This window comes from Pungitius pungitius, chromosome 10 (genome assembly GCF_949316345.1).
Source record: "Pungitius pungitius chromosome 10, fPunPun2.1, whole genome shotgun sequence".
Classification (NCBI taxonomy): Eukaryota; Metazoa; Chordata; class Actinopteri; order Perciformes; family Gasterosteidae; genus Pungitius; species Pungitius pungitius.
In genome coordinates this window covers 17,966,574-17,981,422 of record NC_084909.1, presented here as the reverse complement: position 1 = coordinate 17,981,422, position 14,849 = coordinate 17,966,574, and the positions used below count along the sequence as shown (strand labels likewise).

The 14,849-nt window shown below is 45.2% G+C and overlaps 1 protein-coding gene across 3 annotated transcripts in view; it reads left to right on the top strand.

The window, feature by feature from the left end:
- The window catches only part of fgf14 (fibroblast growth factor 14), an 85,803-nt gene that overhangs the window by 45,653 nt on the left and 25,301 nt on the right, over positions 1 to 14,849 (top strand). The window contains exons 1-2 of one of the 3 annotated variants that reach the window (XM_037487891.2): positions 8,291 to 9,744; positions 14,671 to 14,781. In XM_037487891.2, the coding sequence (XP_037343788.1) occupies positions 9,552 to 9,744; positions 14,671 to 14,781 (304 nt within the window). In that variant the 5' untranslated portion in view covers positions 8,291 to 9,551. Of the gene's footprint in view, positions 1 to 8,290; positions 9,745 to 14,670; positions 14,782 to 14,849 lie in introns of those variants that run through there. The other 2 variants (XM_037487892.2, XM_037487890.2) reach the window with 2 other exon arrangements.

Here is a 14,849-nt window from a genome sequence, read left to right as displayed (position 1 = left end):
TATTCACCACTGGGCTCCGTTTGGCGCCACTGATCATGAAGAAGCTCAGACAGGAGACTGCAACGCTCAGTCAGTGCCACGTCTTTGCATACATGGGGAAAAGAAGAGCTAAACGCACTAAAGCGCCACGTGGACATCGGGCCAAACACTGATTTCGTTTACCAGAGTCACTTTAATGACGATGCAGGATACAAAAGCAAAAGGCCGTTAAGTATTTCATTTCATTGTTATGGGCATAGATGGTGAGGAAAGCCCCTTTCTGTCCCCCAGGCTGCTTTGGGTGGCTGACAGGAGCACAAACTTCAAATGGTTTAACCACCATGTGTCGCCCAATCGGAAAAAAAGAGCTGGGCTCCGGCATCTCACTTACACGCCGGCTAATTATAGTCCACTGTAATTACAAATGTGTCATTTCTCATTAGGCCAGCGGACATGCAAATGAAACACTCTATTTGACAGCTAGCTGTAAGAAAACAGTTTTGTATTTTCCTACCGACATTTCAGTTATATATACGGACTAAAAGGTGCTCATCCTTCCATAGTTATAAATCCTTAATTTCATTATTATTTAATTATCCTGATTAGCATATATACATTAATTAGACCCTTGGGCGGCACCAGCACAAAGCAAGGTGTCTTGTTATGTTGTTGTTCTGTCTATTTTCTTTGTGTTTTTTTGTGCCCCCCACCCCCCTGCTTTTCTCTCGTGAGGCTCCTTCACCCGTCCAACCTGCTTAACTTACTGTAGTCCTTCACCAAGACCTTTAACCCCCCCACACCGCAAAGTAACAGTGTGATCCTACAGCACTGCACCGCTGAGGGGCCCGAGGCTCGGATCTACACACATCCCACAGACCCGTGAGCCTCTATTGCGTAACACATGGAAAGAAAATGAGAACCAAGCCCCCCCACGGTTTTATTTAAATACATGCATATGCACATACAGAGTATATGCATCAAATATCAGTTGTCAATAAGGGATCAATGAGCGATATACAGACAGAGCAACCCACCCATCACATTCTGACTTATGGCTGCTTGAAGGGTACTTGCCGTTTAAAACATGGCCCCCGTTGCAGTAGCAGAGTTCAATGCTACTTCCGCCGTGCTTTTAGAACCTTTTATTGGTGGATTGATTGATGAATAGTCGGTTAAACTAATCAACCCCAGGCGATGTCGTCTCTTCCCAACAGTGATGTGGCCCACTTAAGGGCATCTATACCAAGTGTTTCTTTGTTTCTCACGAATTGCTCCAGTTTTGAGTTCCGCCTTGTGCTTGGATATAGCCGGTTATCTAACTGCAGTGGGAGATGCTACATCTAAATATAGCCGTGTCGGGACAAAGGACAAGCATGACAGACGAGTTACTTCCCTCGGAAATCTAGTCTTATGTTTAATTCAATCTCTCTCCTTTGTAAATTGAGGTGATATGGTTCCATTTAGTAAGAGTTCAGATCCGTGTAGAAGCCTTTACAACAATTAGCATCCTGGTTTTACGAGGGAACACATAAAGACTTTTTAGAATACAACTAAGTGTGCTATCTGTGCAGATCAGTTTGCCTCCTTCATCAACGCTGTAATCCTGCAGCAGTGTCCTGCAGAGCTCTGTGCTGCTCTCTAGTGGCCGGAAAGCGTTAAAGCAAATGCAAATAATTATTAACCCATTTTAAGCATGACGGCAGCATCAGAATTTTTATTTAAAAATGTAAAAAACAGCTGACAAGGTTGGGAGAACTAATTATGTACAGTATGTGAAGTTGGCAGGACACACACAGAAGAGCCTGTAGCAGCGCTTTGCACCAACAACATGTCAACATGGAGCAGCATGCACATCTTCATTCACACTGTGAGCAACACCAGCAACCGGCCTCGCTCCTTTTCCGAGTGTTTTTTGGGGCTCGGCGCTTATCGGGAGATGGATTCGTAGAAAACTTGTCGGGGCCACAATGTTTTAATTTACAACGTTACTATTGCCTGTCAGAATGTCACCAAGTTAATTTGTCGGCTTGACAAGTACTAATTAACTAAGAGCAGTGAATGGAAAAAAAACACATTTTCAATTTCACCATCACACCCCAGCTGATGTCCTTTCATAGAGACCTTTAGATCAAAGAATGTTGCTTATTATAAGCTGAACTTGATGAATATAACGGCATAGTAGTCCTCATGTTCAGGTTAATGTTTGTATTTTGGGTTTCAGCTTTTCTTACCTAACATGCTTTAATGATCAATGCTCACTTTGTTTTTTCTCGTACAGTATGTATGAATACACCTATAATCTCATACATTATGACACCTGCTTCTTCAAGACCCTTCAAATGGTGCATTATTTTTGCACTTTGCAAAAGGAGCTTCTGATTGGCTGGTCACTGAAGACTACCATCGACGTGGTTGTTGTGAAACCTCTGACCAAACAGAGTGGATTCTGGGATTCCGTATGTGAAGTGTTCCGAGCTATTGTAACATTTGATCTGAGACTGAGGTAATTGCAAAACTGTTTGCACGCTAATGACTGCTGTCACTACTGGGTTGTTACCCCGTCACTTCAGACTAATTACTGCACACACACACACACACACACACACACACGGGCAGCCGTGTGTCACAGTTGTTCCTCCTCAGTGGGGTCACGGTGGGCCAGAGTTATGGCCCTAACCGTCATTAGTCTGGGGGTCGCACTCCCAGACAGCATTAGTCTCTCATTGTCTCTGGGGGAAAACTATTGCTGTCGGGGCCGAGGTCTCACTCACATTATGTCTCATTTGAGATCTGTGGAGCAAACCACATGAGCACACCCTCATAGGCTCCTAGGAAGAAAAAAAAAGAGATTGTTAGGCACGCTTGTTAGGCATCGTTTTTAATGGTGGTGTCATTTTTTATGGATATGGTTTCATTAAGAAGAGGACAGGTTTATAATTCAAGCCCAGTTATTAGGTACATGTTTTTAACCTGGCACAGGAGTTCATACGTCAAAAAGCTCCATTGGCTTTATCTTTCAATCAAATGTGCTCCTTCTGTTGATGTCCACCTTCGTGTTATTTCAGTTAGTTGTTACTGTTGAAATTCAAAAGTCCCTTGAGTCCAATTGAATCCAAAAAATTGATCTTGAGATTGAATTTGTTTAAATCGGACATAATCATACAAGCATGAGAAGGCTATCGGGCTGACTGTGCTTTTACCTAGATTTATTCCTTCAGTAAACATGTTAAACATGAGCTTTTGGTTTCAATCTCTAGTTTGAAGTCTTCTTCAATATAGCATGATGTTCATTTAGTAAATTATGGTCAATTAAGAGTCACATGTACCGTGAAGAGGAGTATGCTTATAGGGCGGGCTTTCTGTGATTGACAGGATGCTATCAGAGCAGTATATGGCAACCCTTTATCTATCTTTTCCAAATATGGTCACTCGTTGCAAAAATTCAATATGGGGTTGGCCCAAATCCAAGATGACAACGACCAAAATGCCAAGTTGAGTCTTATATTGCATCCATTTTCGTTGTCTGTTCCTCTTTCATGTGGAAGAGAACCTTGAGAAGAGGACAACCTGCTTTTTTGGAGTCTGATGGACCTGTGAGGTCTGCTATCTGCATTCACATCGGATGCACAGGGATCCAGTCGGGTGCCACACCAAAGTGACCCAACAGCACCTCCATTACCATTCCATCAAGCCTTTTAATTCCTTCACCTGCATCACAACCTCACCAGTATGAATGTGCCTACCTATACACAATATGCATTTGCAAGTTGACACCCACCCACCCACTCAACCAGCACAGTGTAAAATAACTATTAAGAGGCTGGCGCACACGCACACACCTTTATGCACCTCCCATACACACTTGTTGTCAACCTTCAACTCCAAAAGGGAGGCCTTTCCAAAGGGCTTTGGACTAATTGGTATTCTCCCAAACTGCCCAGGGCTTCTCCAAGGAAGCTCACTCTGCAGTGGTGCTGAGGCGGCACATTCCGTCACTGCTGCAGACTTAAAATAGGATCCAAGGATGGAGCAGTATAGTATGTGTGTGTGTGTGTGTGTGTGTGCGTGAGAGAGAGAGAGACAGGAGCGTGAGTGTGCTGCACATGGACTCCTCAGTCTTTGCTAACATTAAGCATCTTTAAACGTCGTGGCTTTGCTTCACCCCAAATGATGCACTTTGTAACCTGGGTCATTTTTTTGCTTTTTTCTCGGAGAATCGGGCTAGTCGAGCAATCGCCCCGTGGCGAGGAGCCACGGGGATATCTTTAATCACGACACTTGACCCCAATTCATGCTCCTCGTCCTCTGGCTCTTATCAGGTAACCTTTAAAAAGAAGTCTGAGTCGATGGCACAAAAAAAAAAGCGCCCAGCCCTGTGTATATCCTCTTATCAACTAATTGACCTTTGCAGTTCAAGACGTCTTCATTAGGTCGCTATTTCGGGCGAACGTTCATGGATACCCACAATTCCAATCGAGAAAACCAACAGTTCAGCATCACATCCTCCCTCTGCTGTCCAGCAACATGGACGGTGAGCCGGGCAACTTGTGAGCGGAGCTGGCGGTGTTTCATTAATGTCCCTGTCGGAGGGCTCCACACCTCGGGCCCAAATCGACTCGGGAGGGGGGGGGGACTCTGTCACGCTAACAACAGAGAGAGAGAGAGAGAGAGAGAGAGTGAGAGAGAGAGATGTTCTAACGTGGCCCGTAAAGATTCTCCGGTGGCCCTTTTTTTCTGCCCCTGGCGGCGATTATGCGATGTACATTTAAATGATTTCATGACACGCTGCGGGGAGACGATGAACCATTTAGAGACTCAGTGCGCCTGCTCCTGCGGTTGTTTGGGACTGAATCTCTCCAGGGTTGTTCTTTTTTTTCCCCCATGCTTTTCTAATATATTATTCATTGAGAGTGCGAGCGGGAGGCCGCAGGAGGCATCATGTCGGCGATAAAGCAACACTTAAGGTTTGTTTCTCCTTTGATCACCCCCAGCGAGCTCATTTATTCCTTCATTCACTCCTGTGTTATCAGACCGCTGCAGGAAAAGCTGCAGAGCCTCACAGCGGAGGGGCAGCAGCGAAGGAAGGCCCTGGACACTGGGAAAGGAATGCTACGCCTTCACGTCACAACTCCTTTTTAAAAAGAATCCTTCACATATTCATTGCATTTTGAAATATTATTATCCAGCCAACATCCCGAAGGGGAGGGAGGCCTTTTCACTGCTGCGGAACAGTTTGCCCTTAAAGCAAGGAGTCAGAATAATCTCATTCTGCACGGCCGCGCTGGATTTCTTATCAAACCCAAGACTAAATGTATTTAATAGCTCCATCATTCCAACATTTTTCTTTTGTAGATAGTCGTTGACACATTTTCCCCCAAATTAATTTGGGAGTATTTTCTATCTTTGACTTTATGCGAGAAGTGGATGTTGCCATCGTTGGTGGGGGGACTGCCGTCTTCAAGGCTCGAGTTTGGCAAAAATGCTTCACTGAAGAAGGGTCTCGCTGCATAGTCAAATGAACCCATACATGCATGTGTGCATACATGAATATACTCTGGCTTTTGATACACTAACTGTCTGGCCCAACTCCACGGCCCCCACAGCCATGCATTCTGCACTGGTGACCGTTTAACGAAAGCTCTCTATCTTCATTCATAGCTCTCTGATTAGCCCAAACTATTAGACACATACATACTGTAGAACACTCGCAGCCTATGTGAGGGCTTACTAAGCTTTTCAGTAGATGGACTTCTGACATTTGAAGGAGAAAAGGAAATTACATGAATCTCAGATAAGCAAAAATCCTTACTCATCTGAAATTGAATTAACTCTCCAACTTTGGTAATGCGATGCAATGTGATTCCAGCAAGGGAAGCCCTGTTTTATTATTTCACTGAGAAGTTCTGAATCACACCTACTGTTTTTTTTGGGGGGTTGTTTATTCCACCATCAGGGTGGGTGGTAAAAGAACAAGGGCCTGAGGCAAAGTAATAGCAATAATCAAATGGGTTGTTTATGCCGGTTCCATTGGGCGACATTTGCTCTCTCACGGCACCAAAACATCTGACTAACGGTAATGCAATTTCCACCAAGAAGATTGGATTAAGCGACCCGATGGAGCCGTGGCTCTGTGGGTCTGCATCAGATTTGGCCTTGCTGAATTTTTAGGTCTCCCGTGGCCAACTGTGCGCGGTACCTTTGGGCCTATGCGGTTCTTTCATGTGTCAACATTGTGTTCAAAACAGAAAAGTAGATATGCTCAGCCTTCTTTGCAGCAGGCTAATATCTGGGAAATCTAACCCCGAGGCAACGTTAAGTCCGCTTTCGTTTAGTCTGAGACGAAAATGTCCAAGTGTGTTAATCAAACTGCCTTTCACTCTGACCCAACTTAAATGATTTAAAGTGTTTAATGTGTTTGTGGACAAATGAATGCGTACAGCTCGGGGCAGACTGTCAGTTTGCCCTAATTGAGTTAGGTCCTATAGGTGGGGCGGTATAAATAGGGGCATTAGAAGTACAGGGAAAATAGGTCTTGGCTTGGAGGGGCTTTTCAAATGGGACAGCCATGGACTCTCATTCATTCACATGTAGGAGGAAAAAAAATGTAGGTATGTGCGCCCTCGTTTTTTTTTGCTTTACAGCTGATATTTCTCAGGGATTTGATTGAAGTGCGTTTTAACACCATGTATTATATTTGATATGAAAGCATTCTTGTTGTTTTCGGGTCGTTAACCGTTAACAGGGGCTGTGTTGAGACTTGTGCATGCGCATGTGTGTGCTAAGTGTGGAGAGCTTCTCGGACCGCTCATGCATTCCACCTCATGCCAGGTAATGTGGCAAAGCCACAGTGCAAAGCCTCTCCTCTCCAGCACATGATGCCACATTCCAAATTAAGCTCAATGTGTGTTTTTAGTTGTTCCTTGCCTAACGTTTATTCTTTTTTTTATGGAAGCAGCAGTGCTACGCTTCTGTTGAAAAATCCTACCAGATAATTATGCTACATTCAGCGTGCACTCAGCGTAACACTTTAAGGTCTCTCGCAATCTCTATCTCAACTGGCAAAAAAAACTGTTTTCCATGTCATGATGGAAAAAACTAGAATCGAATGTATCCTAAACAATGTATAGTCTTAAAAAGCCAAGTAAACGCAGTCCAACCTTAACCTGCTTTTGGATAATATTTCTTATTTTAGATGTTGAATCTAGTAGCCCACCTGTGCTTGACTCTAACAGGGTGAGCTCTAGAAAGTGTCTCACGTGCACGAGCTTGAGGCTTGCTGTGACGGTGCTGCTCTGCAGCCTTGTTGCGGTTGAGGGGACCATTTCTGAGCTGACAGTGTCCGCTGCTGGTTGGAGCGTTTACTGCAGTGTCTCCTGCAGCGCCGGCGGGGCGGGAGGCTTCTGCACAGACGACGGGACCATGGATGTGCATCCGCAGTCGGAGCTCGAGGGGATGAGGGGGTGTGGGCGGGGGAGGCACCCGGCCACCGGTTCACATGGCTGAGCATGAATCGTCCTTGTTCCTTGTTTGTTTTTAATAATATCTACTCTTCTTTTCATTCCTGTAATGGAAATGAATGAACGAGTGATCCCTCAACAGCCAATCGTGTATTCTCACAACAGGTGCGTCTGGCGTGCGGACCAGAATGAGCGCACACCAATGGGGCAATGCCACGCGCCGCTGCAGTCCCCCCATGAGCCCCAAATGTTTAATTACAGTCACAAACGGTAGATGGCCCTCTTGAGTTTTATTTCCTATGTCTGCGAATGAGACTTAGACGATATTAACCCCCCCCCCCCCCCAAAAAAAAACGAAGATGAAAAGGTATATTTTGTCTTTCGATGGCTTTATTGTGTGCACCGACTTCTCCGATTCGTCATCGGTGAAATAGAGGAATCATGGGGAGTGGAGCATAAATCTGACCTCCCAGTTGCATTGTGGTCTTTCAAGTGAATATTGAATGAAAGGTTTTCCAAGCCATTTGTTGCGCTGTCCGCGGTCCTGAAACCGACTTCACGCAGCAAATGGAGCGAATTATGGGCGTTTTCATTAGGTAGTAGAACGTAAAGTGTTCTAATCCAATACCTAATCTACTCGATTCAATTTAAACTTTTCAAAGGCAGATGTGATTTCCCCCGCTCTTTGTGTTATCATTTCCGCGGAGAATTTCAGTTGTATGGTGTTTTCTTGCATCTATCTAAGTAAATGTCATCATCTAACCCGGCGGCTTGGTCCCCTTCTTGGTCGAGAGGGAGGGCGTGCTGGGGGAGGGCATCATGTCCCTCGGGCGTGTTTAGGACTTGTTGATGGGAACGGGTTTGTTGATCTGGGGGTAGACAGACTGAGGTGGGCGATCACAGCTTCCGGTCGATTTTTCTTTTTTTTTCTTCGAGCGTGGGAAAATAAATTGTGCCGCGCATCAGTAGCGTTACATCCCTCATTCCCTTTACGCGCCGATCACCATACATGCGTCCCCCGTCGCCGTGGGCTCCATAGGAGGATGCGCTGGGTTGACACAGTCTGCTGAGCGCCCCGGGGTGGGGGCGGTTAAGTTTATGAATTTGTATGCAGCTTGTCACACAATGCGGACGTCATCTCCCCAGGATTCGAATCATCTTTGGCGATGTTTAGCCTTTTCTTCTTCGGTTACCTCGCACCCTGCTACCAGTGTGGAATACAGCGAGGACATCTGTGTTTTTGAGGACATTATCCGGGCAGATCGGCAATCAGTCGCAATAGAAGGTTGCGTTCATTTGAACCTGTGCTGCATCGACTTATAGCCCCACCACTGTTGCGTATTCCTTTTTTTCCCTCCAACTCCAAATGTGTGATCCGTCCCCGCAGGGTCGCCGTCGCGGTTTGCCTCTCGCAAACTTGGGGAGTTCGTTTGCCCCCGTGGCACTGCCGCGGATCCTGCGCTCGAGCGTTGATCCTCGCACATAGGAGGTGCATGCGTCCGCTCGATTTGTTCACATGCACAGGCTGTCCCCGCGCCGCTATACCCAAACGGCGACTTCTGATAAGAGCAACGTCGTGTGGGAAGAGGAGGATGAGAAAAAACGGGGGCGAAGAGAAGGGAAAAGATTAGGTGAAATTTGCCGCGAGGACGCCGCAGACGGTATCGGACATTAAAAGGAGGCGACGCCACAGAACATGTCACAGACAATGAGCTAAAACACCAGCGTGCAGGTATGAATACTCCTCTGAGGTCTCGTTGCGCGTAGAGTTTGGCATAGCTCTTCACCAAGACTATGGCTGTTGATGCATGTGTGGAATTACGCATGAACTGATCTCCTCTTTTTTCCTCCATCATGTCCAACAATATTTCGAGTGACGGTGAAAGCTGATTTAATATTACCATGTAGTATTTGGACAAAAAGAGAAAACCTGCTGCTATAAAAAAAACCTAAAACATATTTGACATTTCACACCACGGAACGGACCACTTAGCCGCCACCATGGGACTGTGACCCGGGCTGCGAGCTCCGAGAGGCGGCCTGTTTGTGTTGGTCTGTACGCTCCTGCGCGCAGACTGGACCTGGGCGGTTGTGACAAAATATTTTTGTTGAGCCATGGCCGCGGCCATCGCGAGTGGGCTGATCAGACAGAAGAGACAGGCGCGGGAGCAGCACCTAGACCGGCCCGCCACCAACCGACGGAGGAAGAGCCCCAACAAGAACAAGGGGCTCTGCAATGGGAACCTGGTCGACATCTTCTCTAAAGTGCGCATCTTCGGCCTCAGGAAGCGGAGACTACGGAGACAAGGTGTGATGGGGAACTTAAGTGTACTTTGTTTTGGCGCAGACCGTATAAAAAAAACCCGATGTGCATACGTTCAACAACCACTGGTTGATGGTTTGTTATCGGGCCTTTGACGAGCGGCTTTGGAACCTATGCGGTTAAATTACGCGATGTGATGATATATGATGTATTACTGCCTACATCAACTTGAATGAACTTGATGAATTTGGAAAAAGTGAAATAGGAGGTTGGGAGAGAGCGTTGGGTTTCTTGTGTGTTCAAACAACATTTCTCTGATTCACATTCACCCCTCAGGTCCGGACGAGTCACCCCCAACAAAAAAATTAAACACTATTAGGGTTTTTCCAAGCCGCTCTGTACGCGAAAAAAACCGTCAATATTCCCCGCGGAATGGAGGTCACGCCTTTCAAACATGTTTTTTCTTGCATACATTTTTCCCTCGTGGCTCCAGTTGATATTGGTTCCGTTTGTGAAAATGCTGCGAATTATTTGTTTTCTCAAAAATGGCAATCTGAGGATATACAAGTATTTCGCTGCTGGAAACCAGTGCCAACATGGATCATTTTTCCTCTCTTTCTCTCTCTCACACACGCACACACACGCACAAGTGGAATACAAATAATTCATTTAAGAAAGAAATGACAACAATAACTTCCTCTTGTCAGAGAATGATAGGAGGTGACCGCTTCTGTTGGAATCATCAGGTATCAAACCTGTTGCACAGCACTCACTGTAACTCCCAACCGATTGAACACCGCAAACTGGCATTACTAAAACCTTTTAGCAAAGCAATTAGCCAATGTGTATATAGTCATCTCTTGTCCTATTCCCATACCACATATTGAACACTACTCTAAATGGTGATGTCCCCCTTCAGCCCTTAGATGTACACCGAGTAGAACTGTCAGATTACATCTATCAGATTACATTATCGGTGTACATCTGTGCATCGGTCATGTTTCCCAATAGAAAACCGTGTCCAGCAACTGTGGACTGAGTTTTTCTTTTCATGAGGGGGAGGGAAGATTGTCTGTTTATTGTGATGAAGAACAAAACATACAAACATACCATTTATTTTTTTGGCGTGGGGGCATCAAAAACTGGGGGCCCATTTAATGAAATACGAACAGCTGGGATGTGTCCCACATAAATCTGTGTAAGATATACTGTATGTGAAGTCAACCCGTGCGGGCCATTCCTGATGAGACTTGACAGCATCCCACCTCCAATGGGGCCATTTTGCAGAGCGATGAAAATCCGGTGGAACAGCGTCCGCCCCATTGTTGGCCTCGAGGAGGCTTCAAAAAGCCTTAGAAGCAGTCCCACTAAAATTAAATGAAAATCAAGGGGGGGGGGAAGCCGTTAGAATGAGTATTTTTGTCCTAATTCTTGAAGCTCTAACAAGAACGCAGGGTGAGCAGTCTGTTTTGCTTTCATCTCGTGTAATTTGTGTATCGTTGCCCTGATGGGAATCCACTCTGTTAATTTCCCCCCTCGCATGACAATTAGCAAAATCTCCAACAAGTGATTTCTGCATTGCTGAAAATACGCTAGATATAAAAGTAACCCTCACTTTTAGTCCCCATCTCTCTCTTGGACACCACAATAGCCGCCCCCTCAAAGACATTTTGATCTGGCAAGCGGATGATATTTGCATGTGTCACTCCACCACCCTTCGGCTTTGAGTAAGGCACTTGTGAGACACTTAATGAGCAATTCTCATGGACTGTTGTAGATTTGATCCGACACACATTGTGTTTTTCAGCGCAGGGCGTCTTGGTCAAAGTTGAAACAGAAGCATACAAATAACCAATACTCCTTTTTTGTATCCTGTAAACATTTACTGTTATGAAAGGGCTATTTGTAAAAGCACAGCTCCCATAGATCTAGATGACCAACATTAAAAAGAAATGTATTGCTAGCAGATGGGGAGCCAGTAATCATACTTTTTTTTGTTTTTTTTAAGGGATTAGATCTTAGCTTTATAAATCCTATTACACTCTAACCCGGTAAGTGAGCCGTGGGCACATCCAGCTGGGGCTCGGCCGTAATCCTGCCGCTTTGGTTTATGATCATCTCACCAGATTAGACCATCGTATCATTAGATCTCGTTACACGGATCAGACTGTTCAGATTATTCAGATAGGATTAGCGCACGTGATCTAGAATGCGCCATTGCTCATCCTTCAGAGCTGTCCGCGTATGCATGGAGTTATTGTTGAGACCTAAGAGATGTGTTTGATGTAAGAGTAATGAAGAGGGGGGGGGGGCATATATTGGCTTTCTCTGCCGTATATGCTTTTGCTCCATAAGCAACATGCAGGGGTTTTCCCACCTGACGCGTGTCTGGAAAAGACCATCTCCCATTCCAGAAACCAACGAAGCGGGTCAGGCCGGGCTGACAGCAGACTCCAACTGCCACTGCAGATGTAATGGAGTCTGCGTGTGTCCTCTGTGCTGTTACCTTAGCAGTGAGCCCAATTTGACAGAAAAGAATTTGACGAGAATGGACCGGCAGGGAATCCACTTTTGAAATGGAAAGAACTACTAAAGATGCACAAAATCACAACCTTTCTGTGACACTTCAATCTTTGTGCAGAGAGGACTTCTGCTCCAGAGCAAGTGAGATCTTACGGTTCCGATAAGTTGTTGTTTCAACAACAAAAAGGCAAGAAACCCAATGCTTCGTTTGTAAAAAGCAAAAAACCAACAGCGTCAGTACAATTGGGAAAGTCCAACCAATCTGCAGTCGAGGCCAGATTCTCCGTAGGTAATAATCCTAAGTCTTCTTTTACCAAGTGTGACATAGAGAGAGAACAGTGAGCCGGGCGCAGTAAAAGAAACACAGAGAAAAGAGACAAGAAGACAGTAGGTCAAGGACCTTCCCGACTTAGGGAATTCCACAGGGACCTTGTCAGAGCGGTCCTTTTTTTAGAAGTGCATGCACCGTGTCGGATTGAAAATGTTGCGTCTTTCTAAAAAGGCCTTCCCGGTCTCTGGCGGTGACCTTCAACATCACTCAAATGTATTCACCAGTATACATGAATGAATGATGGGAAACCACCAGTCATAAATAATGTGCCCCGTATTGAAAGAAAACATGTTCCTTGAAACCCATTATATTTAAACAATTGTACACTGAAACTTATGCCATGTGTGTGTGTGTGTTATGTAGATAATGACTGGATTGTTCCAGGAGTGTACTATAATTACTATATATATATATATATAGTATATATTTATATTATATTTTATGAATGCGTTTATGCATTATTAATTATTGATATTATTCCTTTATTTATTTCTTTCCATTGATGATACCTCACTGCCCTTTGCGGTGGCAGTAGCTGGAAGAGAGTGATAATGACAAGACTCTTTTAATAACGAAAGAAAAACACCACGTTTTTTTCCAACTTTGATCTAGTCCTCTTTGGCCTCAAGCATTTCCATTTGATGCAACATTATCTGTTGAGCAAACAAAGTGCAGATGAGCCAAAACAAAATAATCATTAAAAAAAGCTATTATTGGAGTCTCTGCACCGATATCACTTCATTGCGTCGTTCATCAGCTCATTTGTGCTGTTACGGAACAGCAACACATGTCACTAACCACCTAATCTGTTCAAGTGCCTGAACCCTATTACACAAATTTAAACTTTTTATCCTCTAATTTGGGCATTGGGCTAAAAATGTTTTTCTTTTGCTTGAGTAGATTAATATGTTTTTCAGGCCAGTACAGCTTAGTGAAAAATAAATATGACTGTATGTCTGTTAGCGGCAGCCCAGGTAAGAATTTGCAGGCGTGCAACAGGAGCGAAAAGGAATGCCAGACAGACGAACAAACGCACGTCTGTGTTTCTCAAGGACATGACACCGCCCCCCCCCCGGCATGCATTCATCGCATATCAAACACAACTAACAGAGAAATGATCATGGCCATTTTCTCAAGCACCATGGAAAGGTCTCATGCCGTCACCCAGCAGCAAGAGACCATTTCACAAACCGCCTTGAGCTGCACAAAGAGAAAGAAAAAGCCTCTTTTTGCCCTCAGCGAGACCCCTTATGCTCTCCTTTCCTCTCTCTCTCTCTCTCTCTCTCTCTCTCACACGGACGCACAGACACGCACGCACAGACACACACGCACACACACATGCAAACACACGTACACACACAGGGAGCAAGATTTAAGCCCAGGTCAAGTTGATTGTTCACCCCCCCCAGGGCTTTCTTAGAATGAAATCCGGTGTGATGGCTGTCTCTACAATAAGACCAATGCTGACGGTATATGACCCCAGTAGTTTTCCGTGCACCCGCGAGCGTACACAACGGAAGAAGAAATATTGTTTGTGCAGAAGCAATAAGTTTGCAGAGGTGTACAAATGTGCAGCGGCACGCAGGTTTATTAAAATGTTTACTTTTTTCCTTACTTTCCTTACTTTTCAATTTTCACATTATGACAAACCCACCAAAACGGTAAAAGTAAATTCTGCTGCAGCATCTCTGGGATATTTAACCACTGCGGCGATTTATTTTCTATTAGCAGCTATGTGGCTAACTCCCCCCATCGGGTCAGCTGGAACACATACGGTTTGACACCCTTGCACGCCGAGGGAGGGTGCTGTCGGGTCCATTATGGGAGACAAGAGATTAATTCCTCAGCCTATAATTGGGTGGCCTATCTCTGTGCAGGGCAAGGCTCCCCGAAAGTTAGCCGTGGGACTTGCCCACACAGGGGTCCAAGTGCTGTGGAGCATTTCTGTTTCATTGAGTGTTGCTGATGAAAACAACTCCATCAAATAACTGCTACAATAAAGAGAAGCAGTTGCAGCTTAATTGGTTTGCCCCGTTGGTCATTGCAGTGAAGGTTTCATAGTCTTCTTCTGATTGTTAATGTGTCCTGTTTCCTCTCTACCTCTTTCTCTCCTGCAGATCCCCAGCTCAAGGGTATAGTGACCAGGTTATATTGCAGGCAGGGATACTACTTGCAAATGAACCCCGATGGCTCTCTCGATGGGACCAAAGATGACAGCAGTAATTCCTGTGAGTACCTTTGACCCCCCCCTGATGGGCTCTCAGATGCAACATTTGACAAGACGACACTCGAAACA